Genomic DNA, 23128 nt, shown 5'->3' on the forward strand with positions numbered 1-23128 from the left:
CGGCGCTCATCTTGCTTTCAGGCCGAGGGAGCCGGCGTTTGTCCGCAGACAGCTTTCCGGGTCATGTGGCCAGCTTGACTAAACTGCTTCTGGCACAACGGGACACCGTGAGAGAAGCCAGAGCGCACGGAAACACCGTTTACCTTCCCGTCGCAGCAGTACCTATTTATCTACTTGAACTGGTGTGCTTTTGAACTGCCAGGTTGGCAGGAGCTGGGACGGAGCAATGAGAGCTCACTCCGTCATGGAGATTCGAACCGCCCACCTTCTGATCGGCAAGCCCAAGTGGCTCAGTATTTTAGACCACAGAGCTACCCACGTCCTCCATCAGCTCTGGTGTGACAGGCTAGCTCCATCAGGCTTCCTCTCACCTGGATGCAACCATTCCATCAGGATGCCTCAGTAGGAAAGATGGCCTCCAACATTTCTCCAATGAAAATAGGGACGTCCCATTCCATAATGATAACTTTACTATTTATACCCCAAACATCTGATTGGGTTGCCCCAGCCGCTCTGGGCAGGTTCCAACGTATATAAAACCATAATAAAACATTTATAAAAACCTTCACTGTACAGGATTGCTTTCAGACAGCTTGGGGGTTGCCATTATCATTATTTATTGAATTTATATACCTCCCTATATCCGGGGCTCTCGGGGTTAGATAACGCCATACCCTCCGACATTTCGGCAATGAAAATAGGGACATCCTAAGGGACAGTGGGACAATCCAGGATCAAATAAGAAACCAGGACAGCTTCACTAAATCAGGGACGTCCCTGGAAAATAGGGACACTTGGAGGGTCTGAGACTGAAAGCAGGGCTCATTCCATCAGCTTTGCTGAAATTTAGCATTTAGCATCTCCTGCCTCTGCACTGTGCAGTTTCCAACAAACTGCCTGAAGCCAAGGAGGTCTGGGTCTCCACCACCTGGGAATCTTCTGTATGCCCTCTTGAGATCCATCATGAATGAATGTCCCATCTACACTATACATTAAAGCACTGTTATACCACTTTAGGCAGACATTGCAGACATTGCACTTTAGACAGACCTTAGTCGGGAGCTAAGAATCCCGGGAACTGTAGTTTGTTAAGGGTGCCATGACACAGTTATTGGGGACCCTTCTTCCCCTCACAGAGCTACAATTCCCAGAGCAGTTTAACAAGTAAATCCTCTTCGCAGAGTCACGGGGGTCTCCTCATAACTCTCGGCACCCTTAACAAAGCACAGTTTCCGAAAACGCTGGCGGCACTAAGGTAAATTCGACAGTATAACCTATTTAAAAGGGATGCAAGAGGGGAGAATTGAATTAAGACAGATATATAAAAATATGTAAGCAAATCAATAGAATCTTGGAAGGGGAGAGAGGGAAGTCATTGAATGCATGGGTATAATGAAAGATGCCTATTTTGAAATGTAAAATTTGAAAACCTAGTAAAAATTATTTTTAAAAACTAAACAAAGCACAGTTCCCAGGATTCTTTGGAGGAAGCCATGATTGTGTTAAACCGGTATCATACTGCTTAAAATGTACAGTGCGGACAGAGCAACAAATGTATTAAGGACTCAGCTACATTAGTCAAGAAAAAGCGCTTTAAACGTGTTGTAACACTGTGACACCAAATGGCGCTGTAGAGTTCCGTCTTTCGCCAACGAGGTTTACAACATGTTTTCCTTAAATGTTTTTTGGATGGTTCTAGATCCAGCCTAAGTGAAAAACTGGAGCGAGCGAAAGCTGCCATGGCCCCTTCTCTCCTTTCTGTTATTTTGTAGAAATCTTGAAATGATATGTGGAAACAATTATTACAGAAACATGTGCACACCAAAAAAAAAGCACAAACCCAGAGGCTCAGCTATGATAGTATAGAACACACAGTACTTACAACTTTAGTCATGAAAAACGAGCCACACTAGTCACCCAATACTCTGCTGTATGTAATATATGTATTCTGGAAAGATCTCTAGAGGTGACTTGGAAAAGTGATAATGACCTACATTTGACGTACAACCTTAAAGCCACCAGTCCTCTTTAAAGTCTGCTTTTTACAAGTCTTTTGTCTCTTGATGTAAATGTGTGCTGTTCTGGGCTGCAGGTACATCCTTCTGTTCTACTGACCCATTTTCCTCTTCTCTGGCTTCCAATTCTTTGTCCTCCTGCACCAAGGTCTTGTTCTGTTTCCTTAAAATGAGGAGCACAAGCACACAAGGGATGTAGGACACGGCGCGGAGGGCTGACGGCACACCCAGGTACAGCTGCCTGGAATGCAATTTGGACAGCATCAGTAAAGAGCACCCATAGAACACCGTATCCAGAAGTTCTCATGCTCCAGAAGTTCTCCCAAGTAGAATCAAGTCGCCTCCATGCACTGATGGAGCTTATTTTCATTGGCCTTCTTGGTAACCTAAGGCTTGTTTGCATGTTACACTGAACACAGATACACACTTCTATGCGTGTGCCAGTGTTTGTGTGAAACTGTGTGTTATGTATTTGTTATACATACACCTTTACCAAAGGTGTCATGGACTTTGAAGACACTCGAACTCAGAACGCAAGGGAGAAACATGCTAAGAGGAAGGCACGCTTGGCAAATCCACACCGTGATCAACTCCTGCCCGGGAACCAATGTCCCCACTGTGGAAGGATGTGTGGGCCCAGAATTGGCCTCCACAGCCACTTATGAACTCATTGTTAAAACCGTGTTCATGGAAGACAATCTTACTCGGCTACGAGTGATCGCCAAAGAAGAAGATACATATACCACTTAGTGGCTGTGGCAGCTTCAAAGCCATTTCTACTTGGAAAGAAAGCCAATGACAAGAAACTGCCCCTAATTAAAACTCACAATAAAAGTATGTCATCAAAACATCCACAATTAAAATTTGCCCAAAATGAAAGGAGAAGCCCATTATAACAGGCAGAAGCAGGGGTGGGGATGCTCAACTGACCACCTGGCAGGTGATTTGCTGCTGCTTACTGGGCGAAGGAGAAAGAAGGGCAAGGGGGCAGTGAGGTTAGTGCAGTGCAAACACACCTTCTGAGCCAATCGGGAGCTTTTGTTGGGGCGTATCCACCACACCACTCTCCCTGCTGTCTCACCCTTCCCAGGACGCAGCAGCAACTCACCAGCTCAACAACTGAAGCACTTAAAGCAGCAGCAGGAGATTCAAGTCAGGTGATCAGGGGAATGCATGTCTAAAGAGATGCACCTTCATGAGCCGGCGGAATGCCAGTGGTGATGGAGCCTCTCTTATTTCAGAAGGGGAGAACATTCCATGCCACTGGTGCCACCAGAGAACTTGTTGATTTGTTACAACTCTCTTGCGGAAGCACTCGCACTGGGAAATTCCAGACAAACCCCCTCCCACATCCAAAGCATCTATGAAGGTGTTGCAGGATCGTGTGTACTAGCCACACCTCCACTTCTGTGGTTCCCATTGACCATGCCCACCCACAGCCATGCATTTAGCAATCATCATAAGAAAATCATTGGTCCCCGGGAAGAGCACTATGTGTTTACATCGGAATGAACGTGGTATCCCTTCTCACAGTTGCCAAATACGGCTGTGAGAGGACAGTGGTGTTGATAGGGAAAGTGACAGAAGGCAGGGCTTACCCCCTGCTGCCTGCACACTCTTCAGATGTGCTTTTAATACAAAAAGAGGTTAATCTGAAACACCCCTCCAGTCTAGAGCTAAAGGGAAAAAATCCCCTATGTGACACCCAGAATGAGTGGGGAACATATTGGAAGAAAACCTTTGGGGCTCATATTCCAAATCCTTGCCATTCTAGCATTTTACAACTTCTGAGGGCCTTTTGGAAGCCTGAAAAGTGAAGTGGGCAAGGCTGTTTTGGTGGTATGGTGTGGCAGAAGGGGAGTGGGCAGTAAAAGGGTCAAAGACCTCTCCTCTCCCTGCTTGTTCTGAACTCCAGAATCCTTTATCTCCCCAAAAGGCACCGTACCAAAGAATGATTAGGTATCTTCCAAGGCTCTGGAGCAGACCTAGTCAATGCAATGCCCGTACAGCTCCCATCAGACCTAGAATGGTCAGGGATTAGGGTGTTGCAGTCCATCAAAATCTGGGCCGGGCCACAGGCTCTCCGCCCCGCCATCCATCCATTCATTCACTCACTAAGCTGCAGAACAAACTGGACTGAACCCAGAGGCATCAGCTGCATCCATTTGCAGCTGTGCCCTCCAGATGTTGTTGGAGGCAATTCCAACCAGCATGGCCACAGGTCGGGTGATGGGAGATGTAAGTGCAGCAACACCTAGAGCAGGCTTCCTCAACCTCGGCCCTCCAGATATTTTGAGACCACAGTTCCCATCATCCCTGACCACTGGTCCTGCTAGGTAGGGATCATGGGAGTTGTAGGCCAAAAACATCTGGAGAGCCGAGGCTGTGTAAGCTGCCCTCCCAGCTGCTCTACAATATTCTAGAGATAGCACAAAGCAAGAGAGACAGGGATCTTCCAGCGATACCTGTATGTGTCAGAATCGTACATCCGGCAGGCTCCTTCACCACCGCAGCTCTTGGTTCCCCATTTCAAACAGGTAGTGTCAATCATCGCTCCAAAATAAATAGGTGATGGGATTCCAGCTACATGGAATACGACATGAAGACAAGAAGGGTCATTTGGGGGGGCTTTTGTAAACAGTACACTGTTACGATGGGGTGGGGTTTTTTTGGGGGGGGTCACACCCAGGCCTGTGATTCTGCACCAAGGAAGTTTACAATCTAGCAGAAGAGGCCATTGAACTGGTCAGACAAGTTTCTTTGAAAAACAACGGCCCAAGTTGGCCAGCTGAGTGCTGCCATTTACATGTCCAAAGAGGTTGCCCTGATGCCATGGAAACAAAGGAGTGGTGCTGCTCCCACTTCACCCGGCTAGATGCCATGCCATGCTAGAATGGAGAACAACAGGCCAAGCAGGGCTGCATGTGTGTGTGAGTTTTGGTTGGTGCTGGAAGCTGGAGACACAGAGACACGTCTTGCTCTGTGCTGGCCATAAAGCTATGGCAAGATCCATTGAAATCTTTATGCTGTGAGCCCCTCCATCCTATGACTAGACTGTATATATGTGTAAATAGAACCATATACAGTATGACCACAATTGAAGCACATTTAACTTGTGTGCATTCAGCTTTATGAGCTTAGCGAAAGAAAGAAAGAAAGAAAGAAAGAAAGAAAGAAAGAAAGAAAGAAAGAAAGAAAGAAATTCAAAAGGGGCAGAAAGGGGATGGGCATCCGGGGGGGGGGGGAGTTAGGCCGTTCCACCTGCTATTGTACCCAGTGTGTTTTGACTAGATGCAATTTTGGCTTTAAGCGTGGTCCCTGGAATGTAACCTCTGCATAATTTGTCGGCTTTGTTGTTGTTGTTGTTTAGTCGTTTCCGACTCTTCGTGACCCCATGGACCGGAGCACACCAGGCACTTCTGTCTTCCACTGCCTCCCGCAGTTTGGTCAAACTCATGCTGGTAGCTTCGAGAACACTGTCCAACCATCTCGTCCTCTGTCGTCCCCTTCTCCTTGTGCCCTCAATCTTTCCTTTCCCAACATCAGGGTCTTTTCCAGGGAGTCTTCTCTTCTCATCAGGTGGCCAAAGTATTGGAGCCTCAGCTTCACGATCTGTCCTTCCAGTGAGCACTCAGGGCTGATTTCCTTCAGAATGGATCGGTTTGATCTTCTTGCAGTCCATGGGACTCTCAAGAGTCTCCTCCAGCACCATAATTCAAAAGCATCCATTCTTCAGCGATCAGCCTTCTTTATGGTCCAGCTCTCACTTCCATACATCACTACTGGGAAAACCATAGCTTTAACTATACGGACCTTTGTTGGCAAGGTGATGTCTCTGCTTTTTAAGATGCTGTCTAGGTTTATGAAGTGATCCATTTGTCGGCTTACCATATCCTAAAATCTATCTATCCTGAGAGCTGTAGTTTGCTAAGACTGCTGAAAATTGTTAGGAGGCCCATATTTGCCTCTCAGAGGTACAATTCCCAGAGTTCCCTGGGAAGAGAAATTGACTGTTCAAACACTCTGGGAATTGTAGTTCTGTGTGGAGAACAGGGGTCTCCTAACAACTCTCAGTACCCTTAACAAACTACAGCTCCCAGAATTCTTTGGGGGAAGCTATGGTTGTTTAAAGTGATGTAATAATGCTGTAAATGTATGTTTTGGATGTTCCTGCTCTTCTTTTTGAAGTGCAATTTAAAGTAACCAGCACCTTACCAAAAACTCTTTCTGCCAGGGAGTGGAGACCCACACCAAACGACTTCTCCTCGGGTTTTAGGGACCTGGAGAAGAAGAGAATTTTCCATGAAACCAATAGATGGGAAAAGGCGTTATGCATCACATTGCTGTTAAACTGCAGCCTTAAACATTTAACTCTTACGCTCCATTAATCGTATGTGAGCAAGGGGCACATTTTGCAGCCAGAAGATTCTTCCTTTCCAGCTACAAACTGATGCTGCAGTCCTATGGCATCATATGAAATTACAACCATAGTTTCCTACCCCTGCCCAACTGCTTTTGTTTTAATTTTTAGTTTATTCGCCATATGGTCACAGGGTGGTTCACATAATAAAATACAGTGGTACCTCGGGATGCGAACAGGATCTGTTCCAGAGCCCCATTCGTATCCAGAAGCAAACGTAACTAGCGACGGCACGTCTGCTCATGCGTGCGTCACTTTTCGCCGCTTCTGCGCATGCGCATGATGTCATTTTGAGTGTCTGCGCATGTGCGAGCGGCGAAACCCGGAAGTAACGCGCTCTGTTACTTCCAGGTTGCCATGGAGCACAACTCGAACGCGCTCAACATGAAGCATATTCAACCCGAGCTATGACTGTACAGGAAAAATCATGAAAATAAGTAAAACAAAACAGCAAAACAATAACCTCCCCATCTCACAGACACATTCAAAAGGCTGTAGGATATAAATCAGCCAAAGGCCTGAGGAACATTTTCGTCTGGCTCCTAAAAATATACACTGAAGGCGCCAGGTGGACCTCCCTGGGGAGAGCATCCCACTTCAGAAGCCACTACAGAAAAGGCCCTGTTCTCGTGTTGCCACCTTCAGACCTCTCATGGAGGAGGCACACAAAGAAAGGCCTCAGAGGATGAACAAAAAGTTTGGGACGGTTTATATGGGGAGAGCTTGGGAGCTGTTTCTGCACAGTGTGATCCCACGCTCCAAAGGGCACGTGTATTAATAACGTGACCACACTTCAGAGCATCTGTGTGGCTGTTTCCCACAGAAAAGGTACTTCAACCTGGACTTCAGCTTTTGCTCCTCATTGTCACACAGAAAATCCTCGTCTTTTGCACGGAGCATTATTCGCCAAAACCGAAGGCGGGCAGAAAGATCGTTTTACTAAGCTGACCAAATCTGCTATGAAATATAAACTTTGACACTCTGAGCAGGAGACAAATGCGCCGTTCTGAGTCAACAACATCGCAAATGGGACTTGCCTGTCTCCCAAGACTTATATATCCTGCTATTCCCACCTCCCTTCAGTTAGTACCTTATGAGGACCATGTAACCCGGCATGGCTCCAAAGGAATAAATTAAACAACAGACTAAGGATAAAATCAAGAAGTACTGCAGCATTGTGCCACAGTTCTCTCTGTTGCACTGGCCCAGGACCGCTGTGTCATTTCCGAAGGCTGAAATGCAGGAGCAGTTTCTAAATACCTGCATAAAACATAAGACGAAATCAGTTAAGGAAGAGAGTGGGCAGCCTGTGGCCTTTTGGTCGCATGCTTGACCTCTGTAAGTGATCTATTGAATAGGGCAACTGTGCCCCTGAAGGACCAGGTGCACAGCCTGGGAGTCATTTTGGACTCACAGCTGTCCATGGAGACACAGGTCAAATCTGTGTCCAGGGCAGCTGTCTACCAGCTCCATCTGGTACGCAGGCTGAGACCCTGCTCTGGTTATCTCCTGCTTGGACTACTGCAATGTGCTCTACGTGGGGCTACTTTAGAAGGTGATCCGGAAACTACAACTAATCTAGAATGCGGCAGCTAGACTGGTGACTGGGAGTGGCCGCCAAGACCACATAACACCAGTCCTGAAAGACTTACATTGGCTCCCAGTATGTTTCTGGGCACAATGCAAAATGTTGGCACTGACCTTTAAAGCCCTAAACAGCTTCAGTCCAATATACCTGAAGGAGCATCTCCACCCTCATCGTTCAACCCGGACACTGAGGTCCAGCGCCAAGGGCCTTCTGGTAGTTCCCTCACTGCGAGACGTGAGGTTACAGGGAACCAGGCAGAGGGCCTTCTTGGTAGCAGCGCCTACCCTGTGGAATGCCCTCCCACCAGATGTCAAAGAAATAAACAACTATCTGACTTTTAGTAGACATCTGAAGGCAGCCCTGTTTAGGGAAGCTTTTTAATATTTGATGAATTATTGTATTTTAATATTTTGCTGAAAGCTGCCCAGGGTGGCTGGGGAAACCCAGCCAGATGGTCGGGCTAAAAATAATAAGTTATTGTTATTGTTATTGTTATCTTCCCTGCCCAAACAGCCCATTGGGGGGAAAGTGGGTGCAGATGGAGATGTCGAGAAGGTGGTATCAGAAAGAGAGAGAAAGAGAGAGAAAGATGGGGGACAGTTTTGTGCTGCCTGGAACACCTGCCTTACCGTATTTTTCCCAGTTCCGTTTGAGATGTCGCATCCTGCAAGACATGCTGAAATATACGCTATGCCGTTTTCTCCGCAAACAGGGTCCCACACCTTAGTGGAGCAGCCACAATGCCGGTTGCAGTCCGCGTACAAGTTTGTTTCCATGTAGGAGACTTGTTCGAGCCTGAAAAATACCCAGAAAGGTGTGCAAAGAGCCTGCGAACAATGAGAAAAATGAATAAACAAACCCAGAGCCCCCTCTTCGAGATGGAGAGCTCTGCGGCCGTCCAGCAGAAAAGGAGTTTATTTGTAGATTGTCTGAAGTTGTGTACACACCGTACATTTAAAGCATGTGGTTTCCCCGCCACCACCCCAAAGAATCCTGGGAACTGGAGTTTACCCCTACAGAGTTACAGTTCCCAGCACCTTTTCACAGACAACAGTTGCCAGGATTCTCTGGGCGAAGTTTATGCAGATAAAATTATGCATAGCATGGGAAAAGGTGGATAGAGAAAGTTTTTTTCTCCCTCTCTCATAACCTTAGAACTCGGTGACATCCAATGAGGTCAAATGTTGGAAGTTTCAGGACAGATAAAATAAAGTGCTCTTTCACACATAGCACATACCGTATTTTTCACTCCATAAGACGCACCTTTTTTCCTCTTAAAATCTAAGGGGAAATGTCTGTGTGTCTTATGGAGCAAATGTGTGGTCCCTGGGGCTGGGGGGGGGGACCCAGGCTTCCCCCGCCAGCCCCGACAAGCTCCTGAGCAACTCTGGGGTAGCCCGCAAAGCCTCTGCAGGGCAGTGGGGGGCCTTCATCCCGCTGCCCTGGGGAGGCTTCACGTGGCTTTTGCGGGAGGTGGGAGAAGGGACAGAGCGAGGCTCTCCCACTCCCCCCACCTCCCGCAAAAGCCCCCAAGAACCGTGCTCCCTTTTAAGAGCTGCACGGAGTGTGTGTGTGGCTCTTGGGGGCCATCACTGACGGGCTGCCCTTCTCCCTCCTCGGGGAAAAGCCTGCAAGGGCCGCACACACGCAACTCATGAAAGGGAGCACTGAGCAGAGCTTGGGATGCATATAGGCTCTGCTCAGCGCTCCCTTTAAATAATATAAATTTTTTGTGAATCCCCCCCCCCCAATAAAAGCAGGTGCGCCTTATGGTCAGGTGCGCCTTATGGAGCGAAAAATACGGTAGTTAAACTCTCCCACCAACCTAGATGCCTTTAAAAGAGTATTAGATAAACTCATGGAGGAGACGGCTATCGATGGCTACTGGCAATGATGGCTATGCTCACTGCCTCTACAGTCAGAGGCAGCAACATTTCTAGATACCAGTTGCTGGAAGCCACCAGAGGGGAGTGTGCTATTGCACTTGAATCCTATTTGCAGGCTTTGTACAGCGATCTGGTTAGCCACTGTGAGAACAGATGCTGGCCTTGTTGCTGATCTAACAGGCTATTCTTACTTTCTTATGTTTTTTATCCCTGTCATCTCCAAGTAGGGCTGGGAGAGATGCCTGAATCTGACTCATTTCTTTTTTTGATGGAGTTACAAGCTTGGTGGATCAGGGGGATGCTGTGGACATAGTGTATCTTGATTTCAGCAAGGCTTTTGACCAAGTCCCCCATGATATTCTTGCAAGGAAGCTGATGAAATGTGGATTGAATGAGGTAACGGCTTCGGCCCAGTATACCTGAAGGAGCATCTCCACCTCCATCGTTCAGCCTGGACACTGAGGCCCAGCTCTGAGAGCCTTCTGGCAGGTCCCTCATTGTGAGAAGTGAGGTTACAGGGAACCAGGCAGAGGGCCTTCTCGGTGGTGGCGCCCGTCCTGTGGAATGCCCTCCCATCAGATGTCAAGGAAATAAACAGCTATCTGACTTTTAGAAGACATCCCTGTTTAGAAGGCAGCCCTGTTTATGGAAGTTTTTAATGTTTGATGTTTTATCGTGTTTTTAATATTCTGTTGGGAACAACCCAAAGAGGTGGGGTCTAAATAAATTATTATTATTATTATTATTATTATTATTATTATTATTATTATTATTATTATACAAGTGGCATACCACAGAGTTCTGTCCTTGCCCCATTGTTGTTCAAACTCTTTATTAATGACTTGGATGAAGGAATTGAGAGGATTTCCATCAAATTTGCAGTTGACACCAAACTGGGAGAGGTAGCTAATGTAACAGAAGACAGAATCAGGATCCAAGATGAACTTAACCGATTGGGGTTCTGGGCCCAAACCAGCAAAATTAATTTCAACAGGGATGAATGCAAGGTTCCGCCAAAATCCCTGTCTTTATGCAATCTAATCAGCACCACCCAACAGGGTGAAATCAGGCTTAGGTAAGAGCAAGAACATACCCTTCGTAGGACATGGTTAAGCCAGCAACCTTAGCATTCTTGCAGACCATGAAAAAAGCAGAGAAGTAGATGAGATACTCCACTATAGAACTCCAAAAACCAATGTGGGCAGCTTTATAGGTGCTTATCTTGAATTTCTTCATCATGAGGCCACCAAAGAAATAACCAGCACATATAATTGGTAAATTGTAAACACCTAGAGAGAAAACACAAAACAGCAGGTTGAGGTATGGCCTTGTCCACGAGTGTTTTAAGGACAACAAACCTACCTTCAAGGTGTGCCCCCTCCAGTTCATGTGTGCTCATGGTTGTAGGACTCATCAAAGAGGGTATAAGTGTAATATTAAATAAATAAAGTTTATAATCAGCCCTTCATTCAAAATAAACATTTTTTATTATTATTCATTCTCTCTCTCTCTCTCTCTCTCTCTCTCTCTCACACACACACACACACACACACACACACACACACACACACATTTTACCTATGAAAAAGATGGCATCTGCCGCAGATATCCCATACTGCTGTTCCATATATTTTGGCATAAATGTGATCATCCCAATCCAAGCGCTGAACTGGATCACAGTGATCAAAAGAAAAAGCATGTAAACTGGATTGTAAGCCAGACTTTTCAGGTAGGGGATGAAATCTGGAAACGAAAGAACCAGAACAGTTAGTCTCAGTTGCATTATTATTATTATTATTGGTACTACTACTAGTAGTAGTAACATTATTTCACTGCTTTTTACACTGAAGTGTCTCAAAGAAACTTACAAATTAAGGAATAACAAGAGACATTTGAATGTTTTCGTCCGGTGTCTAAAGGCGGACAGTGATGGGGCCAGCTGTGCTTGCCTAGGGAGAAAATTCCATAAGCAGGGAGCCACCACCGGAAAGACCCCTCCTCCCATGAGCCGCTGTCCACACCAACCTTGGCAGGGGCAAACAGAGAAGGCCCTGTGACAATTATTTTACCCACAAAGGAGGACTGGGCTCTTTGAAATACATTTTAGGTTTGTATATGCAGGGACCCAGATGCCAGCTCTGTCAAAGCTGTATACAAAAGATGCTGGTGGAATTTTTCTATGGACAATCAATTATGGACATTTATATATTACTGTTATAATGGGATTGTTTTATTGTGCATTTTAATTATGGTGTGTTTTTAATAAATATACATATATATATATATATATATATATATATATATATATATATATAAAATAAAACTATACAGTGGTACCTCCAGTTGCGAACGGGATCCGTTCCAGAGGTCCGGCCACATCCTGAGGAATTTGCAACCAGAGGACTGCTTCTGCGCATGCACGCAGCGCAGTTTAGCGCTTCTGCGCATGCATGCACAGCGAAACCTGGAAAAATACTTCTGGGTTTGTTGCGTTTGCATCCCGAAGTTTATGTATCTAGAGGGATAAATAAGCAGAGGTACGACAGTACAGTGGTACCGCTAGATGCGAACAGGATCCGTTCCGGAGCCCCGTTCGCATCCTGAAGCGAACGCAACCCGCGTCTGCATGTCTGCGCATGCACAGGTCACTATTTGCCACTTCCACGCACGCGCGTGAAATCAATTTCAGCGTCTGCGCATGCGCAAGTGGCAAAACCCGGAAGTAACGCACTCCATTACTTCCGGGTCGCCGCAGAGCATAACCTGAAAATGCTCAACCTGAAGCAAATTTAACCCGAGGTATGACTGTATTACAAAACATTGGCGGGGAAAGGGGTTTTTAAAAAAATCCGTTCACCTTTAGCAATTTCTCGAATTGTTGTGCTGGCATGAGCTGCATTTTCTGCTGGTAGCAAAGTTTTGTTGCCCTTCGTGTTTAACACGGCACTGTTTTCCTCTCCTTCCTTTGGAAGAGACTTGGGCAGGAAGCAGAAAGGGATGGCGACGATGAAGCTCACGGCGGCACAGATCAAGACCCCCAGCCACCAGGCCCCGACCCAGCGAGCATCAAGGAGGCTCAAAGTCACATCCTCTGGAGAGAGAGATTAATGGAGAGGATTTTTATTAGTAGCGCCAAGGTAGCCAGCATTCTCAGTGGTAGATTCTCCCATTCTTGCTTGTTTGATTGCAATAAGCAGGGTTACTTTCGAATGTGAACACTGCGCTTCTGGAAAGAAATAAAAGGATGCCTTTATAAACACTTGTTAAAGGTAAAGGGACCCCTGACCATTAGGTCCAGTCGTGGCCGACTCTGGGGTTGCGGCGCTCATCTCGCTTTATTGGCCGAGGGAGCCGGAGTACAGCTTCCGGGTCATGTGGCCAGCATGACTAAGCCTGTTATGTACTGAAGTTTTCACCCTGGGCCAGCAGGGGGATACTGTAGATAGTTATGCAAATGAAGGAGCGAAAGTGACGTTCAGTGATTGGCTAGTTACAGAAAATGGTTACTGTTGCATTCTAGTGGAGCTCTATATAAGCAGACTGACTGAGCTCCTCAGTTCAGTTCTGTTCCAGCTTACAAATAAAGAGCTGCTTTGGAAGAATCGCTGTGTCATCTGATATGTTCGCCCACAACTTAACAAAGCCGCTTCTGGTGAACCAGAGCTGCGCACGGAAACACCATTTAACTTCCTGCCGGAGCGGTACCTATTTATCTACTTGCACTTTGACGTGCTTTCGAACTGCTAGGTTGGCAGGAACAGGGACCGAACAATGGGAGCTCACCCCGTCGCTGTCCCTCAGACCTTGTGGGGAGCCAGACTATATTTTGAAGGAAAAAAATAAAAAATAAAATCCAATGCCCCACAAATAACCCAGAGATGTATTTTAAATAAAAGCACATTTTCTACTCATGTAAAAACACCAGGCAGGCCCCACAAATAACCCAGAGGTGCATTTTAAATAAAAGGACACATTCTGCTCATGTAAAAACACGCTGATTCCTGGACCATCCGTGGGCCAAATTTAGAAGGCAATTGGGCCAGATCCGGCCTCCAGGCCTTAGTTTGCCTACCCATGGACTAGATGATCCTTGAGGTTACTTCCAACTCTACAAGTCTATGATTTTTTTAAAGGCATAAGTGGTAAACATGAGCAGATGCTACAAGTTTCAAACAGCAGAAGTTAGTAACTGTCCTGGACCAGAGCACAAGGACACACAGGTCTGGATGAAGCACCTCAAAGCGGTTTCACAATATAATAAAAGCAGAAATAATACTATTGCATCTGTAAAACCAGTTAAGCCGTTCCACATATGAAAAAATTAAGAACCATTACATATGGTTGGAACAATTGCATATATTTTAAAAATTGAAATACATGCATGAAGTACCTACAGCTGAACCCTTTGACCTGGGACATCTGGAAACCAGATTCAAGAAACTGGGTTCTGCTGGCTAGTGCTTGGAGCAAAACAGAATGGGGAAGGATGTAGGGATGAGGGGAAAATGCACACTTCCAAAACCAATGTGCAAACCAAAATACAGATCGCCTTCAAAATCCGTCCTTTCCCATATTTTGCGCTGCAATTTGCCAATCAAAAAGCATGTACATTTTTTTCTTGCAAAAATGCATACTCCGTGATATATAATGAATTGAAAAGGATGTTCAAAATAACCTTTGTAAAAGAAGAAGAAGCTTTTCTTTGGGGAATTACAGGGACAGAACTATCTAAATTGTATAGAAATTTATGTATGCTATTACAGCAGCAAGAATGCTACTCACCAAAACAATGGAAAGAAGCTGAAATCCCAGCAAAGGAAGAATGGATACAAAAACTTATGTAATATGTGGAAATGGCGAAACTTACCGGAAGAATAAGAAATCAAGATAACAAACTTTTTATAAAAGAATGGACATGGTTTATTGAATATTTACAGATAAATTGCAAACAGATCAAAACATTGGCAGGATTATTGTAATAACCTGCAGTTTTGTAAGAGTATATATTTAAAGTAGATAATTAAATGAGCAAATTAAATGAATTTGGATATGCAGGAGATATTAAAAAATAAATTTAAGGAACCGCAGAAAGATGGGGAAGGAAGTCAAACTTTGAAATGTTAAAATGATTGCAAAATTAATGAAATGTATAAATTTGAAAAGTATAAATAAAAACCTTTTTAAAGAATGCATACTGGATGGCAAAATTGCACCAGCAATGCATATCTTTGGGTAAATGTCCACAAATTTTCAGGCAACTTAAAAACAACAACACACCTTTGCAATTGTGTGTAGAATGGAGTGGATCGAACTTCCTAAAAATGAGAATCTGAAATTGACAGATTTGTCCCTCCTGAACTGGATGCCATCCAGGTATCCCGCCCCTAAGAAGCATGAAACAGGGTCTACATTTGCATTACCTGGGTCTACAAATCCAACATCCACATACAGCTTGGCACAATAGGAGCCTATCAGTAGACCAAACAGAGGGCCCAAGACAGTTGCTATCTGCAGGCAGCCTAGCAGCAGAGGGAGAGGCAGAAGAATATAAAAAAAACAAGTTATTGTCATATTTCACGCATCTTCTTGTCCAACATTTGTTTGGCTTCCTGTCCTCAACCTCTGAAGGACTGGTTTTCAGAATAGCAATGCAGGATCTCACCAGCACTGAAACATAAAATAGACCTCCATGCACCATCATAAAAAGGTAAAGGTAAAGGTACCCCTGCCCGTACGGGCCAGTCGTGTCCGACTCTAGGGTTGTGCACCCATCTCACTTAAGAGGCCGAGGGCCAGCGCTGTCCGGAGACACTTCCGGGTCACATGGCCAGCATGACGAAGCTGCAGCTGGCGAGCCAGCACCAGCGCAGCACACGGAAATGCCGTTTACCTTCCCGCTATAAAGCAGTACCTATTTATCTACTTGCACTTAGGGGTGCTTTCGAACTGCTAGGTGGGCAGGAGCTGGGACCGAAAGATGGGAGCTCACCCCGCTGCGGGGATTCGAACCACCGACCATACGATCGGCAAGTCCTAGGCACTGAGGTTTTACCCACAGCGCCACCCGCGTCCCAATGCACCATCATAATCTGTATTAAAAGTGAACTCATTATCCTTACGTAGTTAAAAGAGGGGGGGAAAGCACAAAATGGAGGCAACTGCAGGCTTGGAGGAACCCAAAGGTTAGAAGTGCAAAAGCAATCTTAAGGGGGGAACCCAAAAGTTTGTCTGTGTTATGTGCTGAGTTGAATAGGATCCAAAATGCAGCAGTCTGATTGGTCCTAGAACAATAGGATTCAGAATGCAGCAGTCTGATTGGCCCTAGAACAATAGGATTCAGAATGCAGCAGTCTGATTGGTCCACAGGAGCCGCCCAATCCAGCTCCAGGTGGAAGTGAATCCGCAACCTGATTGGCCTACAGGTGAATCCCGGAAGTAGCCAATCACGTGGGGCCCATTGTGTAAATAATGTATATAAAGCAGACATTCTGGGGGAACTTCCATTCCTCCTCACCACTATGAGCTGAATAAAGAGCATGAAATCCACTCTTGACTTTGAGTATATTTCAGTCTGGAACCAGAACAGCACAACATGCACAGAATGCTGGCTGGCTATTGGGAGAGGGAAGCGACACAGAATCTGTGGTATACACCATCTGTGGGAAAGCACCATCCATGGCTCCAACATTTATGTATTCTTTATTCGTTTATTTATTGCCCTCTGTTGACCTTAAGGTCCCAGCGCAAGTTACACCATTAAAACACAACTTACACTGATAAAAATAAGGTGGGTCATGGCAATATATACCTCAAGCATTAAAAGCCAGGGTAAAGAGGTATATCTTCACCTGCTCCAAATGATCAATTTCCACTGAGTGGGATTTGCCTTCTGAATAAATATGCAGAGGACTGCACCATGAGCATCCCCCAAAAATGTACTTTTTCTAAGGCATTTGTAGTCTCCCTTTTGATCCAAAGCCAGGATGACTCTATGGAAGAAACCAATCCACACCATAAAGCTCTTTAATGCCACTTTAAGCGGCCATAGGTAAAGGTAAAGGGACCCCTGACCATTAGGTCCAGTCGTGACCGACTCTGGGGTTGCGGCGCTCATCTTTATTGGCCGAGGGAGCCAGCATAGAGCTTCCGGGTCATGTGGCAAACCAGAGCAGCGCATGGAAACGCCATTTACCTTCTTGCCGGAGCGGTACCTATTTATCTACTTGCACTTTGATGTGCTTTCGAACTGCTAGGTTGGCAGGAGCAGGGACCGAGCAACGGGAGCTCACTCCGTCGCGGGGATTCGAACAGCCGACCTTCTGATCGGCAAGTCCTAGGCTCTGTGGTTTAACCCACAGCGCCACCTGCGTCCCTTAAACTTCACCAAAATAATTCTGGGAACTGTAGGGTGCTGAGAGTTGTCAGGCAACCCCTGTTCTCCTCACAGAGCTACAGTTCCCAGAGATCCCTTGGAATAGGGATTGATTCAACTCCTCTCTAAACACTTGTGAGAGGAATAGGGGTCTTCTAACAACATTCAGCATCCTTGACAAATCACAGCTCCCAGAATTCTTTGGGGGAAGCTATGGTTGCTTAAAGCATCATCTTTCTGCTTAAAATGTATGCCGTGCATGTGGTCCAAGTGTATATAAGAGCTTGGTTTGATTTTTAAATCCAACACACAATACTGAGGATGGGTCTTTTTCAGGTTTACCGATGTAGAAAGGAGAGTTTTCTGTCCTTGCGAAATCCTCCACATACGAAATCCCCAAAGGCGCGATGGGAGTTTCACCAACTCCCCGGATGATGTTTCCCACCAGCACAAAAACCCACATCAAGGATCCAGCCTGTTTTCGACATTCTGGGCATAAAAGAAAGAAAGGAAAATCTCCATGGAGGATTTTTGCCGGTAATGAAATACTTTAATGCTCCCCATTCATCCGTAACCAGATGCTCCTGGCAAGGTGACTCGTTCCTGTCCCTGAATTCAGAAGTTAAATCAGCTGATTGTGTGGCATATTGTTTTACTTCCCCCATACCTGTGCTAGGGCAGAAGCAGAGAACTTGTGGCCTCCCAGAATGTTGCTGGACTTCCATCATCCCTTGCCTGTATACCTGAAGGAGCGTCTCCACCCCCATCGTTCAGCCTGGACACTGAGATCCAGCGCCAAGGGCCTTCTGGTGGTTCTCTCATTGCAAGAAGTGAGGTTACAGGGAACCAGGCAGAGGGCCTTCTCAATAGTGGCTTCCACCCTGTGGAACGCCCTCCCATCAGATGTCAAGGCAATAAGCAGCTATCTTATTTTTAAAAGATAACTGAAGGCAGCCCTGTTTAGGGAAGTTTTTAATGTTTGATGTTTTATCGTGTTTTTAATATTCTGTTGGGAGCCACCCAGAGTGGCTGGGGAAACCCAGCCCAAATGGGCGGGGTATAAATATATATAAATATATCCCGCCCATCTGTCTGAGTTTCCCCAGCCACTCTGGGCAGCTCCCAATCGAGTGTTAAAAAAATACAGCGTTAAATATTAAGAACAGAGCTGCTCACAATGAGGGAACCGCCAGAAGGCCCTCGGCACTGGATCTCAGTGTACAGGCTGAATGATGGGGGTGGAGACGCTCCTTCAGGCATACAGGACCGGTATACCTGATAATAATATACAGGTATATTATTATTATTATTATTATTATTATTATTATTATTATTATTGCCAGTGGGGTCATGCTGACTGTGGCTGGTGGCATTTGGAGTGCAGGAGCATCTTCTCCATCTCTCTCCTAAGGAGGTCACTGGCAATCTGGCTTCCATTGGCTTAGCATACCCTCCAACATTTCTCCAATGAAAATAGGGACGTTCTATTCCATGATAATAATTATATATATATATATATATATATATATATATATATATATATATATATATATATATATATACCTGTATATACCCTGCTCATCTGACTGCGTTGCCCTCAGCCACTCGGGGTGGCTTCCAACATATATAAAAACATAACAAAGCTTTAAACGTTTAATATTTTTTTTAAAAAAACTCTTTTCAGATATCTTCTAAACGTTGTATCATTATTTATCTCCTTGGCTCAGGGGTCGCATAACTCCATACCCTCCAACATTTCTCCGATGAAAATAGGGATGTTCTAAGGAAAACCTGCACATTCCAGGATGAAATAAAAAAATGGGATGGCTTCTGTAAAGCCAGGACTGTCCCTGTAAAATAGGACACTTGGAGTGTCTGAGTTATTTTATGGGGTTAAGTCTTCAGGCGGCAAAATAACCTGAGCCCTGCAGTGGAGCCGTTGAATCACACACAAAGAAAATATGTGTGCTGGTGCTATGGCACTGTCTGTCCCCACACCCATCCCAACTCTCAGCCACCAGTCACACAGGAAGGTAGGTGAGAAATATGATTCAGTTCTCATTTAAAGTCGACCTAACCAAATTCGCATTTTCTGAAACAATAGACTGAATTTTGCAGGGCAGTTTTCCAGCCAAGTGATATGTTCAAAAACGCATTTACTGTGGTAAAGTCTGCATATAAATGCATACATCAGTGACTATGACATACAACGATGCATTCTTTTAGGGGAAATGGCATGTTCAAAATGTATACATTAGGCAAAATTGTGCAGAAACATGTGTATGTATAGCAGGAGAAATTAGCACAAAAATGCTGGATTCTCATGAGGACATTTTTTTAAATTAAAAAATGCAAATGGGTGTAGAAATGTGGAGAGCTCAGCTGAAGACTGGAAAAGGCTGGAGAAAACAAGAGAAACCCAAAATGGCAGATTTGGCCATCCCTAGACGCAGGTAGAGTAGGAATCAAAAACACGAGAAAAGCTGACATCTACAAAGGTAATACAGTGGTACCTTGGGTTACATACGCTTCAGGTTACATACGCTTCAGGTTACAGACTCCGCTAACCCAGAAATAGTGCTTCAGGTTAAGCACTTTGCTTCAGGATGAGAACAGAAATCGTGCTCCAGCGGTGCAGCAGCAGCAGGAGGCCCCATTAGCTAAAGTGGTGCTTCAGGTTAAGAACAGTTTCAGGTTAAGTACGGACCTCCGGAACGAATTAAGTACTTAACCCGAGGTTCCACTGTACAGTAGAAAGAAAGACAGTGAGAAATGAATCTAGGAAGGAACCTCACCTTCTGAGGGTTGTTCAGTCGCCATGGAAAACTGGCTATGATTTGCAAGGCAAACAGCTATGGTTGAAGAATTTTCAGATACAGAAAGAGAGTTTTCATAGCGGTACCTGTGGAGTCAGAATAAAATGAACACATGAAATGAGTGTGGCTCATTTGCAGACCATTTGCATTGCATGCAGAAGGTCCCAGGTTCATTCCCTGGTGTCTCCAGGTCTGGTAGGGAGAGATTCTCTGTCTCAGACCCTGGAGAGTTCTTGCCAGTCATGAATAGATAATACTGAGCTAAACAGATCAATGTTCTGATGGGGTATATGGTAGCTTCCAATGTTCTTGTGGCTACACATTACAGAAACAGATCGGTAGTTATGGGTGATGAGAGTAGCATCCTTTTATACAGATTTACTCAGTATTTTTTTCTGGGGGGACGCAGGGGGACACATACTCCTAGGCATTTTGTGAATCTTTGTACTTTTGTCCATTTACTGTATTTATTTTTCCTGATTTGAACTATAAAATGGTGATTTTCTTGAGTCAAAATGAAAGGACCCCTAAACATTTTTTAAGGGGGGAAAAACTGGATTTACTGATCAGCTATGTTCAGGTGCCCATCTTCCAGGAAACCTATCTGGTAAAACCAGCACTGCATTTAGGATGGCATGGACAGTTACCCCCATAGGTGCCAAATCGAGGGGGTGCAAAACTGAGAAGATCCATAACTGAGAAGATCCCTTTGGATGATTGGCTGCAATGATCTGTTGGTAGTTCCACATGCTTTTGCATCAGCCTTCAAAAACCACCTGTGCAACTCCCTGCATTATGTGCAAACATTCCATAAGCTGTATTGGCCCAAATATAAGATGCACCCACAAATAAGCTGCAACTTTAAAATTCAAGGCTTATTTGTGGGTGCGGCCCACCTCCCGGCACTACTGCCCTGAATGGGGGGTGGCTGACGCCCTGCTCCCTAAGCCAGCGCCAGCGCTTGGTTCTGAGCACGCTGTGCACCTGCTTCCTGGCACTACCTCCCCAAGCCAGCGCTGGCTGCCCCATCCCCTGTTCAGGGTGGTAGTGCCAGAAGGTGTGTGTGCAGAGCTCGGTTCTGAATATAAGCCGCACTTTAAATTTTCACAGTCGGAATTTGGAGAAAAAATACGTGCGGCTTATATTCAGGCCAATACGGTATTTTCTCTTGTGATGTGCTGTGTTCTGGGACATTGTTCATTCTCTCTGCTTCCATAATCAAACTGCTTCTGTGCTGCTAATGCAGCAAAAAGAAGATGGGAGGCAGCAGTGGTGAGTTACCAGTCTCTGCAACCACAGCAGGTGCTGTGATTCTGGAGCTGTTTGCCTTCAACTTGGGGAGAGCAATCAATTGCTCTCAAGAGAGACAGATACCAACAAGCATACAACTTCCCCCCAAAAAACTCGTATTAAAGATACCTTTCAAATAACGTCTGCAAATGCATTTCTTAAATGTTTACACTGATATTATACAAATACATACAACTCTCCCACCATCAAAACACTATTACAATTAAAATCTTATTAATCAGAGGCCCCTTACTAACTGTTTCTGCAGATTTATTTCTTAATTCTTCTCCTTTAATTTGATGTTCAGGTGTGCATGGGATGAATGGGGTGGGGTTGCATATTCCGTGTTATTTCAAGGAGAAGGACCCAAGGTTCCAACAGGAGCACATAGACAGGTATACCTCGGAAGTATGAGTAATGGGATTTACCTTCCCATCAAGAAATGAGGTAGCGCTATCAGAAAACATCCGAAACCCATAACTATGCAACCAATAGCGATCATGCGTGGTCTGTGGAGTTTTGATCCCAAGTAGCTCACAAAAGGTATCACCAGCAAGTTGCCTGTGGAAATAGAGAACATAGACTATCATCCATCCAAAGTTATTCACCCTTCAGTCCCATGAGTCTCAGTAGGAGAGTTAGGCAAAGGCAGTCCAAGATATTTGGCTGCCCTAAACACCTCATCCAATTGCTCCCCTTGAAGTTTCCTCCACAATCTTGTTGGATCCAGGATGGGGATTCTGTTTCTTATGTGCAAGCAGGACCCGAGTGCAAGTGCACTTTCCCCTCCTGCAGTTTCCAGCAATTCATATTCAGAAGCATACTGCCTTTGAATGTGGATGAAGAACATAGCAGTCGTGGCTACTAGCCATTGAATGAGCTAATAGTGTTCTCCTAATAAGGCATTATTCTCACGCTTTGTAACAATTTGGTGACAACCTGTCTGACTCTCGGAGAGAGTGTTTTGAGCTACCAATTACTCTGGATCGATTCGGGTCAATCCAACCTGCTCCAGAACAATCCAGACTTTCTTCAACCTGATCTGGATTCATCCCAAATTGTCTCAATTCAGTTCAAGGTTGGGCTTTTCTGAGTTGCACAGTCCTAGCATGTAGCTCACTAAAGTGAGCTTTCATTTCTTTTCTAGAACAGTAGCTCTATTGGTCTGTTGTACTAATCTTTTTATACACCCTGCATATACTTTTGAGAGTGATCCCCCATCATTCTCAATGGGATTTACTTCTGTAAAGACTTGTGTAAGTTTGGGAATGCAAGGTAGCCATGGTGAAGATAAAAGCAGAGTGGTCTTTATTCTAGATACCTCAGAAGACTTTTGTCTCTAGCTCCACCTATCATTGCTCTGATTCTGCCAATCAAAGGCATGTGGCCCTCAACAGGTTACAACTGAAGGGATGTGGACCTTGCCAGGAAAAAAGGATGTCCACTATTCCTGGATTGGTCTTTCTATGCATTTAGACATGCCTGTTAAGCTATGGTTGAATTCTCTTCAACCTTTTCACTTGCATACCCATTTCAAAGCTTCCGTTTATCACACCGACCAACGAGGCAGGGATGTTGAACCGCCGTTCAATCTGTGTGAGCATGCTGTTCATGTAAGCCCCAGACATGGTCTTGGCGAGATAAGCAAAAGATAGCGACACCAGAAAGACCTAGAAGAGAATGTGGAGAACTCATTAAATCAACAATAGGACCTTGTTAGGTGGATTCAAAGATCGTCAAG

General features: G+C 45.1%; 1 protein-coding gene across 6 annotated transcripts in view; it reads right to left on the minus strand.

Annotated features, from left to right (window-relative positions):
- Positions 1–1929: 1929 nt before the first annotated feature.
- The window catches only part of LOC310742914 (solute carrier organic anion transporter family member 1A2-like), a 35934-nt gene continuing 14735 nt past the window's right edge, over positions 1930–23128 (minus strand). For 3 of the 6 annotated variants that reach the window (XM_083572755.1, XM_083572754.1, XM_083572753.1), the window contains exons 3-15: positions 22916–23057; positions 21816–21948; positions 20077–20183; positions 17624–17770; positions 15330–15428; positions 12767–13000; positions 11488–11652; positions 11003–11198; positions 8653–8818; positions 7526–7695; positions 6231–6295; positions 4481–4598; positions 1930–2256 (exon numbers count right to left, since the gene is read on the minus strand). In XM_083572755.1, coding sequence (XP_083428881.1) covers positions 2043–2256; positions 4481–4598; positions 6231–6295; positions 7526–7695; positions 8653–8818; positions 11003–11198; positions 11488–11652; positions 12767–13000; positions 15330–15428; positions 17624–17770; positions 20077–20183; positions 21816–21948; positions 22916–23057 — 1956 coding nt within the window. In that variant the 3' untranslated portion in view covers positions 1930–2042. Of the gene's footprint in view, positions 2257–4480; positions 4599–6230; positions 6296–7525; positions 7696–8652; positions 8819–11002; positions 11199–11487; positions 11653–12766; positions 13001–15329; positions 15429–17623; positions 17771–20076; positions 20184–21815; positions 21949–22151; positions 22291–22326; positions 22662–22915; positions 23058–23128 lie in introns of those variants that run through there. The other 3 variants (XM_083572757.1, XM_083572758.1, XM_083572756.1) reach the window with 3 other exon arrangements.

Source organism: Podarcis filfolensis (genome assembly GCF_964270895.1).
Source record: "Podarcis filfolensis genome assembly, chromosome: 10".
Classification (NCBI taxonomy): domain Eukaryota; kingdom Metazoa; phylum Chordata; class Lepidosauria; order Squamata; family Lacertidae; genus Podarcis; species Podarcis filfolensis.